General features: G+C 32.4%; 1 protein-coding gene across 1 annotated transcript; it reads right to left on the reverse strand.

Annotated features, from left to right (window-relative positions):
- Positions 1-7,761: 7,761 nt before the first annotated feature.
- LOC110698292 (cytochrome c oxidase subunit 6b-2) lies at positions 7,762-13,441 on the reverse strand. The gene is made up of 4 exons (XM_021875697.1): positions 13,302-13,441; positions 10,259-10,347; positions 10,050-10,131; positions 7,762-8,157 (listed from the first exon to the last, which is right to left on the reverse strand). The coding sequence occupies exons 1-4, from the start codon at positions 13,308-13,310 to the stop codon at positions 8,104-8,106; spliced, it is 234 nt and encodes a 77-aa protein (XP_021731389.1). The 5' UTR covers positions 13,311-13,441; the 3' UTR covers positions 7,762-8,103.
- Between the last annotated feature and the right edge of the window lie 356 nt (positions 13,442-13,797).

Consider the following 13,797-nt stretch of genomic DNA (forward strand, 5'->3'; position numbering starts at 1 on the left):
CATTGTATTTTTGTAGTGAGAATTTTCTATTGTACTATATAATTACAAGGTGTATGTATCAATGGTGTGACTGGTGAGAGTGACATAAACCAAATGCCGTGATAATTTGGAATTACAAAGCCAAAAAAATTAGAACCAAACAAAAATAATAATAATTGCAATAAAGAGATAAACTACTTCTTCAAACAATTATTCCATAATTATTTAATTGGTTGTAAGAAATAATCAGATTATCCGACCCATTTTTATTGGCTGAAAAAATTAATCATTTTGCACGTGAGGTATTGTTTCTGTGAATCATACCAAAATTAGCACAAGTCTTCGTCAGATTTGTTGTCCCATTTTCAAAGTCAAGAAACAAGAGGGCTTAATTTAATTTATAATACGTATTAATTTTTTTCATAATTTTTAATAATCTGCAATTAATCATAAGGATTAAAGAAATGTAGGGAATCCAAAGAAAATACCAAGCAACAACAATTATATAGTCAAGGTGCAAAAGTATCAATATTTTTGTTGGGTCAATTTTGAGAAGAAAATATCAATAATGTCTCAAATTTTGTTCAAATTAAAATACAAATAATCAAATGTACCATAATAATAATTGTACGAAGTATTGTAATTATATATGTTGTGGACCTTTAACATTTTTTTTTTGTTGGGGGCTTGGAGCAAACTTCCAACCTATGGATTGAATAGGTAAACATCATGTCCAGGCATCAAGATTCAAGAATTGTTAAATTGTTATTAATCACAAAATTCACTGTAATTCTCATCCACCATATCACCGCCACAATACATCAATATATAGACGTAGAATACTTGGGGGGCAAGCCCTAATATTTTCTGAAGATAAACTTCCTAAGATACACCACAATCTTTCACAATAATGTACGTCTTTTACTATATCTCACAATATTTGATATTATCCTAATATGCCCTCTCAAGTTGGAGCATATGGGTCACAAATGCTTGACTTGCAAAGTAAAAATAATCAAATTTAACTTTTCCTAAGTCCGTCCTTGGTGAAAATGTATGGAGTTCTTATTGACTACTTTTGCGGAATAATAAAACAATGCATATAGGATCTTGCAAAGACACACAGATTTTACGAGGAAACCTTCTAGGGCCCAACTAGAAGTAAAACCCCGACCCTACCTTAGGGATTTCAAGCACAAACCACTTCACTATAATAGGGCAAACACCAAGTTACAACCTATTATACACAGACCTTTACTCACAAGGTCCAGACAGAACTTCTACTCGATAAGACCCTATCCTACCCACTCTAAGTCCCACACTTAGATTCACTCGTACTACCAAAATACAAAACTCTCAGCTTCACACTAGAAGCTTACACAATCTGTATGCGATGTAAAAAATAACAAACTCACCCAAATAACCCAAACCAATACAAATGAATGACACCTAGTATATGATAGGCAAGCTATGCATGAAATTCAAAACTAATATGACAAGGTTAGAAGCTTGGTAAACTTAATTACTCAATTAATGCTCTGTGATTTCTTAATGCATAAACTCACGAAAACTTTAAACCATTTCGATCTCTACTATTTATACAAGTATGACTTGTAAAGCAAGTAGGTTTTCTAAAAGATAAATAAATAAACTTAACTTATATTTAAAACACGGTTTTAAGTAAATCTTATTTGAAGAAAATCTTTTCCGGAAAATAAGATAGAAAAAAATTGTTAAAAAGAATCATATCTTTTTAACAAATCGATTTTAAGAAATTAAACATTTTAGAAAATCTTTTTCTAAAATCTATCTTTTATCTTTTCCTTATTAATTTATTTACCAAGCTAACTTGCCACGCTTCTAATAAATCTCATGCATTAACCTACTTAACATATTAACAATAAATCTAGAAGATAAAAACCTTAGCTAAATTATATTGCTGCGCCGCGCTTCTGTACAGATAGGTTACTTGGGCTTCACGCAGACTAAGTTCCTTTAGGAACTTACTGTCCTCAAACTGACACCTCAGCTTGCTGTCTTCAAGTTCCTGTTAAGGAACTCAGTTCTTGTTAGAGAACTCTTCTTCTTTTTTGTTTCACTTTTTGTATAAAGATCTCTTCATGTCTTCTTAGTTCCAGTTACTTCTTCCATTACCACGATCAATTTCACCTAAACTAAACAAACACTTGAAAACCTTTATTAGTTGAGTTTGCTTTAGTTTAAGTTCATCATCATCAAAACCTTTAAGCTTCAACAACTATAGTAGAAACATAGAGGTTTGATGCTGCCATCGGTAATTACATCTCTCACAAAGTAACAATTAGCTTCTATATGCTTTGTTCATTCATGAAAAACTGGATTCTGCACAATGTACAATGTCGATTGACTATCACAACATAGGTGGATGCCATTCTCATGTCGCACACCTAAATATCTCAAAAGCTGTTTTAGCCACTTCAACTCACAAGTCACAGTTGACATTGATCTATATTCTGCTTCTGAAGAACTTTTAGCCACTGTAGATTGCCTTTTGGTACGGTCTTCCATGATACAGGTTATAACCAAGCAACACAAACCAACCTATCAAGGAGATATTGTAAAAGATATTATCCCAATAAGAATACATTCGTTATAATTATATTAATTTTATGCTCGTATAGTATCAAATGTAAGATGTGGTGATTGGGTTGTTTAGTTTGGGTCAATAAGGATCAGGTAAACTATGTTAATTGATTTCTGAAAATTGCAGTTAGGTATTAAGTAATTCATGCATCTACCTAGTCTATTCTATTCCCAAGTTCATATACGTGGTATATGTTAGCTAGCTAAGGCGGCTTGTCAAAACTTAAAACAATAATTTAGACATGTTTGTTAATGCAACTTCAATTTTTTTTTTTTTTTTTTTTTTTTTTTTTTTTTTTTTTTTTTTTTTTGGGTTCATGTGTTATGTTGTTACCTACATTCATTCTCAAGTCTACACTTTATTTAAACAAATTATGATGAATAAATTAGGAAATTCCACGGCAGTTTGATGACTAGTCATGAAGATAAAATCCAAGTTTGACCAACACAATTCATGATTTATGATTTTGTGTATCCGATCTATTTATTGAAAAATTATTCATGCATATAATGCAAAAGAATATGTCATGACTCATCAAGCTAAGCTATAACTTAGTTTTTGTCATGCATTTTTTCAACAAATTATTTAGTTAATACTTGTATTGTTGTGCACAATAGACAATCCTTCTTCTGTATAGATTTGCTCATGCTCCTAGTTACATGATATATATCAATTAGTATTATATACTCCTGGATCACGGTACTCCACTACTCCATACCCAATATACTTGAGTTATTTTGTCTAAGTCTTATGTTATTTTGCTTAAAACCCTGTGTTATTTTGCTAAAATAATATGTTATTCACTTATTATTTAGTTTAACATCATGTATTAAAAAAAAACATGCATTTATTAAAATAACATGTACTTATTTAAATAATAACATATATATAAAAATTGAAATAATAAGAGGTTCACATCAAAAAAAACATGAACTTTATAAATCTAAAGTACAGCGAAAGGATCAATGTTGAAAAAAAAAACATGCAAATATAAAATAACGTATACTTATTTTAGAATAACATATATATAAATTGAAATAACAAGAAGTTCATATTAAAATAACATAAACCTAGAGTACCATGCACCACGGTACTCCAAAAGTAGCATAGAATTTGCGCGATATGTATAAGCTAATATGTTGCTACTCCTTCCCTCTTTTTCTCACAAAATTCAACGGAGTAATATTATTACACATTTAACCAACATGAGTTGGCTCAAGTGGTAAACAATTGATGTCGCTTAAGGGAGGTCTCGGATTCGAGCTTGCCGTATGTAGAAACTCTTGTTGGGAGACTCACCCATCATAAGCCAGGTGTACGTGCTACCCGAGTCGACTTTAGATGTAGTCGGAGCTACGATCCGATGAACCGGATGGACATTTTATTAAAAAAAATATATATTATTACACATTTACACCATGCATATATACCAGAATAAAGCTAGTGTACCTAATGATTGATTAGAAATTAAACATGACATTGTTGTATTATTGTAGGTTTGAATTTGAAGGTCATAATTTGAACATAGCATGAAAACTGAAAAGAAGACATGGATTATTGGATTTCTTATATTCTAGTAGCACAGTGTGGTTTTTAGTATATGCGCACATGGCATGCATGGAACGCATGCAATTGGTAATGTCGTAATGAGACCATATACGACCACCCATACATTATTTATATTATATTCACTATAAGTCTATAATATATATGTGTAAAATTATAATAAAAATTTTGTGGCAGAATATTCTAGCTGATGATAAATATATATACTTGTACTGTTGTATATTATTGGCAGTGAAAATAATTTACATATACAAGTTGCAACTTTCAATTAGTAAATAAGAGAGATTATTACATAGAATTATTGGCCAAATTTTTTTTATTTTAAGTGCATGTGACGGCTAGCTATCTAGATACTTGTACTTAAAAATTACAGAGTATATTTTATTGCCCGCGGTCTTTTTTTGTTTTTTTTTCATGTTGTAGAACTAGTCAATATTCATTAAAATCATGTTGAATGATATCAATATTAATAAAACTATGAATAAAATAGGGAGTAAATTAAAATGTTTATTATATACTATATTTCAGTTGATTAATTGTTTTGTTCTATGTAATGATTTATTAATTAAATAGAGTAAATCTCCTTTTTCCTCCTTTCTCTCTCCAAAACCCTAGCCTCCATTGTCGAATTTTGAAGGGGCTTCCATCGATTTTAATCGGTGAAAAGCCCCAATCCTTGTTTCTTTATTGTTTTTTTAGGTTTATAATAATGCTTCCTCCTTTTGGGAGGAATTTTTCTCTCTCGAACAAAAGGGTTTCCGATCTCCTCTTTTCGAGGGAGAAATTTCTTAGTTTTGAATCTATGGTAGCAGATGTAATGGATTGTCGTGAAATTATTTCGTTGGTGAAAAAGTTATCAAGTTTTCGAATACGAACAGATGAATCAGAAGGAAAATATCCTCACGGCTACAAAGGATCGTTAGATTGTCTCTCCCAACAAGACTATAATTTTCAGCGATATAAGCGGGAGATGCTTGCAAGATCTACTCGACCATCGTAGTTTTTATGAAGGAAAATTTTATTTGATTCAATATCTTATGTATTTGTTAACGTCAGTCGAATCTCTATTGTAGATGTCGTATGACTTTTAATTAATGAAATATTTTTGCTATAAAAATAAATAAATTAAATAGAGTAAATTAATAAAATATTTATGTAATATGGACTAAACAAATAACGTTAAACAAGTGTACTGTTATTTGGTATTTCAAAAAAAAAAAGAAAAAGAAAAAAGAAAAAAAGTGTGCTGCACTGTAATGATAGATTTTTTGTGCATGCCACAATAGTACGTAATGCCAATTCTTTCAGAAATAAAATCTTTTCAGTTTTTGTTCATAATGTTTAATACAAAATGTTCCTCAAAAGAAATGTTTAATACAGTAGAAAATATAATTGTAGAAATTAGATTTTTACTCCGTAGTATATAAAGAAAGGGAAGAAATTAGCATTAGTGGTTCTAGACTCTAGTACCAAATTTATTGACTTTGTTTAAGTGGTTTGGTGCTTTAAAAAACCTTTCCAACCACATTTATTTTATTTATTTTTGATAGTTGATCCTCCACATTAGAGTTTTTTTTTTTTTTTTTTTTTTTTTTTTTTTTTTTTTTGACAAGCTCCACATTAGAGTTAATGAGTTATTAAGCTATAGTATATAAGATAAGATAGAACTATTAAGTTAAAATAACATGAAATAAATTTTGATAAGTTCAAATAAGCCATAATCCATCTTATTGATAAGTTGTGATGAGATCTAATAAATCTTAATAATAAAATTCAATAAGATAAGATAAGCCAAGATAAATAACTGCTTTAAATGATATTATGTACTATTCATCTCAACAAGATCCATCTTTTTGGACAAAAATGTACTGAAAAAACTCATGTTAATTCATGAGAATGGTTATTGCTCTTCGATATGATGCACTGATTCACCCATAAGAAATATACTTGTATAATGAGACTATCAAAGCATACTTAATTTGATTAAAGGAAATAATCTCATGGTATACTAAGGGCCTGTTCTCGTACGTTTATTTTCAGTTCAGCTCCTAATTTCCTTCTCTTATAAAATATTCATTTTAATTCAGTTCAGTTCAGCTCAGCTCAGCTCGGCTCAGTTCAGTTTAGCTAAGTTTAGTCGATGAGAACATGCCCTAATTTATATGTTAACCAAATAGAAACTAAAGCTACCCATGGACATAGTTCTACTATAAGTGACAAAAAATTCAAGTATGCATCGTTGGAATTGAAAAAATAAAAGGTGATATGAATGGAATAATGGTGTAGTTGTTTGTATTTATCTGTTAGACAATTGACAAGGTGTCGTCCAAGCAAATGCAATTAAAGACCCATCAAATTTAAATTATATGGTGCTACTTAATATAATGTTTGCCTCATCTTTTAGAGCTGGCTTATTCGCCATAATGCACTACCAGTCTTTCTTTTTTTCTTTTCTTTTTTTCAACAACAATTTGATATCCCTAAAGAACAATTATTTTAATGAGTTTGGAATTGGATTTTGGGAATTAAAATAGAATATAATTAAGGGTCTTATTCCAATTAACTATTTTATTTCTTAAATTAGGGGCAGAGAATGTGTCATACTTGGGAATTATTAATTTTTTTTTCCCTTTGGTAAACTCTATCATACAATTAAGCTAAGAGGGGAGGAAAATTGAAAAGTTGATATCCAAGTTTGAACTTTCCAAAGTATCTCTGTCAAAACTAGTGTGTGATCCGGGTTTTGTTTTGAGTGATACTTTGAATGATTTCTTTTTTTTATATTAGACACTTTAAAAGACTTGTTGTTGAAGAATAGATCTCCCAAGTATCACCACATTTAATCACCACATGTAAGTGTCCTACATTGGTTGAAGAAGAGAGAGTTAATCACTTTATAAGGCTAAGGGGCTACTCCCCCTATTGCCATATGGTTTTAGGATAGAACCTCATTTGAACTCGTGAAGTAGACTCTTTCTCTTGGTTTGCGGGTGCGGCCCAAACCCATTTATCATGGTTTCAGAGCCAAGTTGAGTTATATATTGCTCTAGACCATGGACAACTCACATTAGAGGGGGGAGTGTTGAGCCCATCAAAAAAACCCACATGTGAGTGGTGTGTATCCCAAGTGAAGAATTGAAGATTTAGACACCCCCCCCCCCTTTTTTTTTTTTTGAGGGAATAGACATCTTTTTCTTATTTGATCAAATCTATGGCTACATTTTTTCTCAAAATTTATGTATGCATATTGTAAGCAAAATAATACAGTAGTTTATAAAGTATTTCGATGAATTAATATGGGTTAGTATTGACCTTAACCGCGGCAACTAATTATATAAGAGTCCATAGAATTAAAAACAATGTTTGATATTCTACTTGCTAAAGAAAAACGAGTAAAATTGTGGAAGAAACTACGTTAGCAAATGAAATGAAGGCAAAATGCAACGGCTACATGAGGCAGTTATAAACACGTTTATATGAATTTACACTTCTTTCACCAATCTTTGACCAAAAGACTAGTTCTAGGAAGTTAACAAAGATGTGAAAATACTCCAAAGCGCGGAAATATACTCGGTTCATTTATACATTTAAAATGAAATCAAGTTTAATTTGGATCAAGTTCAAAACTTCACAAAGGATAACTTTCTTAGAAGTTCTGAGCCAAATTTGGATCAACTTATGAGCTCAGGTTGACAATAGCATGGTCGAAAACATAAAATCAATACACAAGCAACGCAATCAAAGATAACCATTATCTGAAACTAACAATGAAAGTCACACATGGACAGCAATGAGGATAAAATTCCAGAATTTCAATGGAAATTTATATCAATCCAGCCAAGTTAAGGAAAAAAAAAGTGATTAGTTGAGGGAAATCGAGAGCAATTTAAAGTTTCCAAGTGCCAAAAGATTGATCTTTATCAAGCATTTAGTGACTACAGAGGCCCGGGAAAAGTCCCATTCTCCCTCTGCTCGTTCCAGCGATCAACCTGCCAACAGTTACAAGGAATCCATCAATATGTGATATTCGTCTCAAATAATTGCCTTCACAACACTAGGAAACATTGCATGAGAAAACATTAGTACAGAACATAAAATTTTTATAGCAGCCAATTTGTTGGTTGCTATTACTAAGCTCATTTTGTTGGTTATCATTACTTAGATTGTTTTTAAGGTTCCAATTTAAGGATTCAGGACAAGAAACCACCCATTAGGGAATTATTCGTACTACTACTCTAAAATGAAAAACATTACAGTAATTACAAAACAATCATATATGGCCAAAAACCAACTGTGCCACCTTTTAGTGGTTTCTATCCAACCACCACTAACTTCAGCGTATATCCACCAGACCGCCATTCCATCCTATTCCAACTACCCCAAGTCCCCATATACCACCACTGTTACAACTTCTAGAAATGGATCCACTTTGACTGCAGTATCACCATTCTTCATAAAGAGGATAGAGTATACAAAAATAAAATATAGGATGGGGGTTTCAAACCTTTTATTATAGGCAACAAAAATCAAGACACTTAATATATTCACCAATTTTATATTCCAACAAAGGCTAATAAGAATGATGGCTAGAGAATTATAGGTGAAAATGCTTATATATGCCTGGGTGCAAGGTGCACCCAAGGGTAATTTTTGCTTATTTGATGAATGATGATTAAATGAGCAATAATCATCAAAACAAACGAAAATACCCTTAGTTGCACCATGCACACAGGTGTTTATATGAATCTCCGAAGAACAGGAGAGGGGGCTAACTGGCTAAGTAGTGAGGTAAAGAGAGAAATATGACATTTTTTTTTTAATAAACTAGGTTTCAGCATGAGAATGGTGAAAAGTTCTAAACAAAAGGTTTTGGTTAATTTTCCATAGCATGGTGCTGTTAAGCCTTTTGAACACGATATATATCCCATTATGAATTTATGATACTTTGATCTTTCCTCCCTCACCCTAGTCATTTCCAGTGGAGCAGGTCCATTAGAAAGAGGAGGGTGCGCTTAGAAGAAAAGGTATCGACCCTGTCTTTGAATCCTTGGAATCCTGAACAACCCTCCTCCAGTCCTGTGCTAGCTATGATTTTAATTCTCTACGTGCGTAGTAAAATAAAGGAGGTATTTTAAAATAGGTGTCAGTTCAATTTGTTTGGATTGAGATGGATGCACAGAGATCGGATTTAATCTCCCTCAGTCAGCGAATATAAGATTGAAATAGAAGTAAATACTGTTGTTGTGAGTAGGTTAAAGCAAGACACTGAAAACTGGTAATTTTAACTGCAATTCAAATCGGCCCTTTTGATTCTACAGTCACATGATGAATGGACAGATAAGACAAGCAAAGCTTTCATTTTCCTTAGGAATCGACTCTCAACCATAAGAATACCATGGAGAGAAAATTCCTTGCAACAACCATAATACCATGAGGCACAAGCAATTAATGGATGACAGAAAGTTTCCCATCTTCAGTTATCACAAAGATATATGGACGCCATGTTTTTCTCCATCTTCAACAGGGTATGTGGAGGAAATGATAAGCTCATTGATCAATTGGTGGAAGTTTTGCCAAGAAAATGCCAAAAGGACTTTCAAGATCATTTTTAAAATATGGGTTTGCAGCAACAAGAGTGAATGGCACCAACAAAGAATCAGCTGTGATAAATGACTTCAGTTGATTTGCTATTAGGTTATAACAAAAAGGATATATTTGTGTCCTCATGGGAAGGAAATAGGAAAGAACGTAAATAAGTTGACTAGGATCTTAATGACAAGATCTTTAAAGATCAACTTGTAGATAATATTGACCTCAGTACAGCAATTCATAAATAAAAACCATGTATAGCCTGTAATATTGGATTATTAATAAGACTTACCCATTCACCAGGACAAAGTGCACGATAGAATCTGGCAAACTTTTCACAAGCATCGGACTCTTCACCCTTAGCTGCTGTGCACCTGAGATAAATACCCATTAAACAATATCCAGGTTGGAATAGATTCATCTGGTATTTGTATCCTTAACAAAATTAGGAATTCATACATCCGCATAAGCAGGATATGCCAGAAAAAGCAGAATTCATACCTGTGGAATTCAATATATCTGGTGAAACAGTGTCGAGTTTGATTTGTAGTTGGAAATCGAAAATCAGCTGGAGCAGTCTTCAGTTCGATCTGCAAGCCAATAAACATAAATAATATCATTAAAAAACAGGTAGCAGAACTACATGTAAATAAGATGAACCTGTCCTGTTGATTACAAAAACATTGAATGTGTATATGATATGGTACATAGTCTACATACTTTTATGAAACAATAACTTTTACTTGTATACACTCCGTATTTCTATTTCCGAAGAAACCACCTTTTAAGACTTTCTTTGTAATGGGAACCACCTTTTACATGAACTTTTTCTTTGATAATACCGACTCTTGAAATTTTCTTTCAAAGAGTACTGGTAAATTGGTAATTCCTATCTTACTGCTTATATAAAGTGCAAATAGAATGATTACCTCACCTATAATCCCTAATTTTATCTCCTGCTCTTAATATGTATTTTCCCTCCCAATTCTTCACTAAAAATAGCTAGAAAAATTACTAAATTACTATCCTGCAATAACCCCCAATCCCAGACTCTCATTAATTATGGTAACCAAGACATAGGATTTTAAAGTTTAATGCATAACAATTGTAGCAATAGAATGAATATATAATTGCCTTCAAATTGTCTTTTAAAACAAATTTCTGATTATAAAGCGTCTCTCTTTACCAATCATTATATAAATCCCAGACTATTAACTCCTACTTTTTCATAAACCTATTCTCCACCAGCAGGCTTTTGATTTCAAATATGATTCCTATTACTCAGTATTTTGTGTCTGCTTTGATCAAAATATATTAGAATTATGGAGTAATGTGGGACATTGTGATGAACTCGGGTCAAGGGCAGCCTATTCGGGTCTATTGGAGGAGGAGGACTTCCGGGCACCAAGTCCAACAACAAGGATAGCAGCAGCAGGGGAGGATTCAAGGCAGAGCAATTCCAATTGAGTAGAAGACAAACACAATTAAGAAGAAAAGAAGGAAAGTCAGCAGTTAGTTTTATTATGTTTTAGTATGGTTTGTCCTAATTAAGCTAAGTATTCACATGTAACCTTAAGGCCAATATTGACCATTAGAGTTGGTAGTATAAGAGTTGTAGTCTGGAATTAAGGAGTTTTTATCCAGAAATTTGTGAGGAACAATTGGAGAGTGGCAACCTCAAGTTGCTTAGGAGAGTGGTAGCCTCAAGCTACTAATTTGTATCATCTTGCTATCAATTGAATGAAAAATCAGACCTTCCTTCGTATTAACATTGCTTACAAGTCTTAGTTCATTACAGACATCTGCTCCCCCCCCCCCCCTCTCTCTTCCCTTTTTTGGGTGCTGTCTGAAAAGTGGTAGGTGACAAGTTCACGACGAGACCAAATATCTGAGCATATTTTTGGCAGCATGGTCTAAACGAGTGTTTCAAAAACCAGAATGAACTATCTCTCACACTCTAATTTCATCACCCATGGTTTTTTTCAACATTAGAAAAGTATTCCAATTCCATTATGTGCTTGGGGTCTATTCAAAATCAATGTAATTTAGGTCATTTTCATAAAAAGTGTCCCTCACTGATTCATCACATCTTCCAAATTTTCTGTCATAAGTGGAGAGTTATAAACATCTACCTATCCACAATTCAAAAATAAGATATACCTCAAACACAATGGATAATTAATAAATTTAATCCCTACATCAAGTGGTCATGTCACTAGGAACTACAATGCAATCCAGTTTGGAAATCTAGGTTAGCTACTCCTATCAAGCCAAACACATGCACAATTCTATCAATCAATTTAATCACAACATTCAATCAACCAAAATCCCTAAACCAACAATGATCAATAATTCAATACTCGTATTATTGTATCCCCTTAATGTCCAATGATGCTCTTTATTAGAAATCTCATATCACATAAATAAGTCAGTGTAATAGCAGAGCTCCTCAAGGCTAATCTGACAAGTCATTGTAAAACCAAACAATGATCAAGAATTCAATATTATTGTATATAAGTCAATAAACTATAATTAGCACTTGGCAACTCTTTTACATACATGATGATTAAGCCTCCCTTCAAAAAGAGTACTTAAAGAATTTAACTCTTTAAATATTTGCAAATCTTCATAGTTCCTAGTTGATCAATTGATCAAAGCTCGACAATGCCACTTACCCGCCGCCCATAAAGATAGTCTTTGAAGTTTGAACAAATACAACTAGTCCAATCAAAACATAAACAGAAAAATTTGAGAATAGAGGAGGAATCATAGGGAATGGAAGACGTTTTACATCGTCCATACCATTTAATACATATTATATTTCTTCCTTGTTTCTTTCTTGGTTGGGGGAAGAAAGGTAAGACCAATCACTATTATGCATTTATATTATATGAAGCTGCATTTTTGCTTAGTTATTCATTCTTTTCAAAATATATCTACAGGTTATGTGCATTACAGCCAGCATTAGGCTTTTGTAATCCCATTGTACCTCTAAAATGAAACGCGAAACGTTCACTACAAATACATGTTTAGGAGTATTTTTGGACACCTTTTCATCACATCTCTTCAGGAAAACCCTCAAAATCGATCAAAACACACTATAAAGCTTCACAAAATTACAAGGGCGTAATATCACTATCATTTGTCTCGAAGGAAACAAGTTCTTGCTATTAATGAGATATTGTAATATGGATTAAAGCTCTGGTATAGTTTCTGTCGTGCAAAATACTCAAAGATAACAAATTTTGCCCAAAATCATAAACATCGCAAAAATTGAAATTTCAATTGTAATTCAATTCAAAAACAAAGCAAAATAACGTAGAAATTTCACTAAATCACCGCGCTTGCATTAATTCCACAAATAAACGTAGAAATTATCGATAATTTTGAACATAATCATATAATGCATTCACCCAATAACAGAATTCAAATTGGCAAAATTAATCGCAAAATTCAACTAAAATTGCAAATTATAAATAAAATGCGTGAGATTCAGGAGAATATAAAAGAGAAATTCATAGCAATGAAGAACAGGGAGAATTACCTCGTCCATTTTCCGATCAGATCAAACGAAAGTGAGAAGCAAAACGATGAAAGGAGGAAAGAGAAAATATGTAGATTATTGTTCTTAATTGCAGAAAAATGAAGTTAATGGTACTTTTAGAAAACAAAACATTTGTTGGTTTTATTTGACTTGGCCCAACCTGGTAGCAATAAGGTAAATGGGCTTGAGCGACTAACTGACTCGATGGATTATGGAGTTCAAAGAGGAAGATTTCTCATACAACGGTTACGAACCACAACTGTACATAAGGCTTGTACACATTTATTTAATTTAAGTTCAGTTTAGCTCCTATCAGTTCAGTTCATTTAAGCTCCAATCAATTCAGTTCATTTCATCTCCAATCAGTTCAGTTCAGCTTCTAATTTCCCTCTCTCATAAAATATTCATTTCAGCTCAGTTCAATTCAGTTAGCTCCAGTCAGTTCAGTTCAGTTCAGCTCCAATCAGTTCAATCTTCAATTCAGTTCAGTTCAGCT

Source organism: Chenopodium quinoa, unplaced genomic scaffold (assembly GCF_001683475.1).
Source record: "Chenopodium quinoa cultivar QQ74 unplaced genomic scaffold, ASM168347v1, whole genome shotgun sequence".
Taxonomy (NCBI): Eukaryota; Viridiplantae; Streptophyta; class Magnoliopsida; order Caryophyllales; family Amaranthaceae; genus Chenopodium; species Chenopodium quinoa.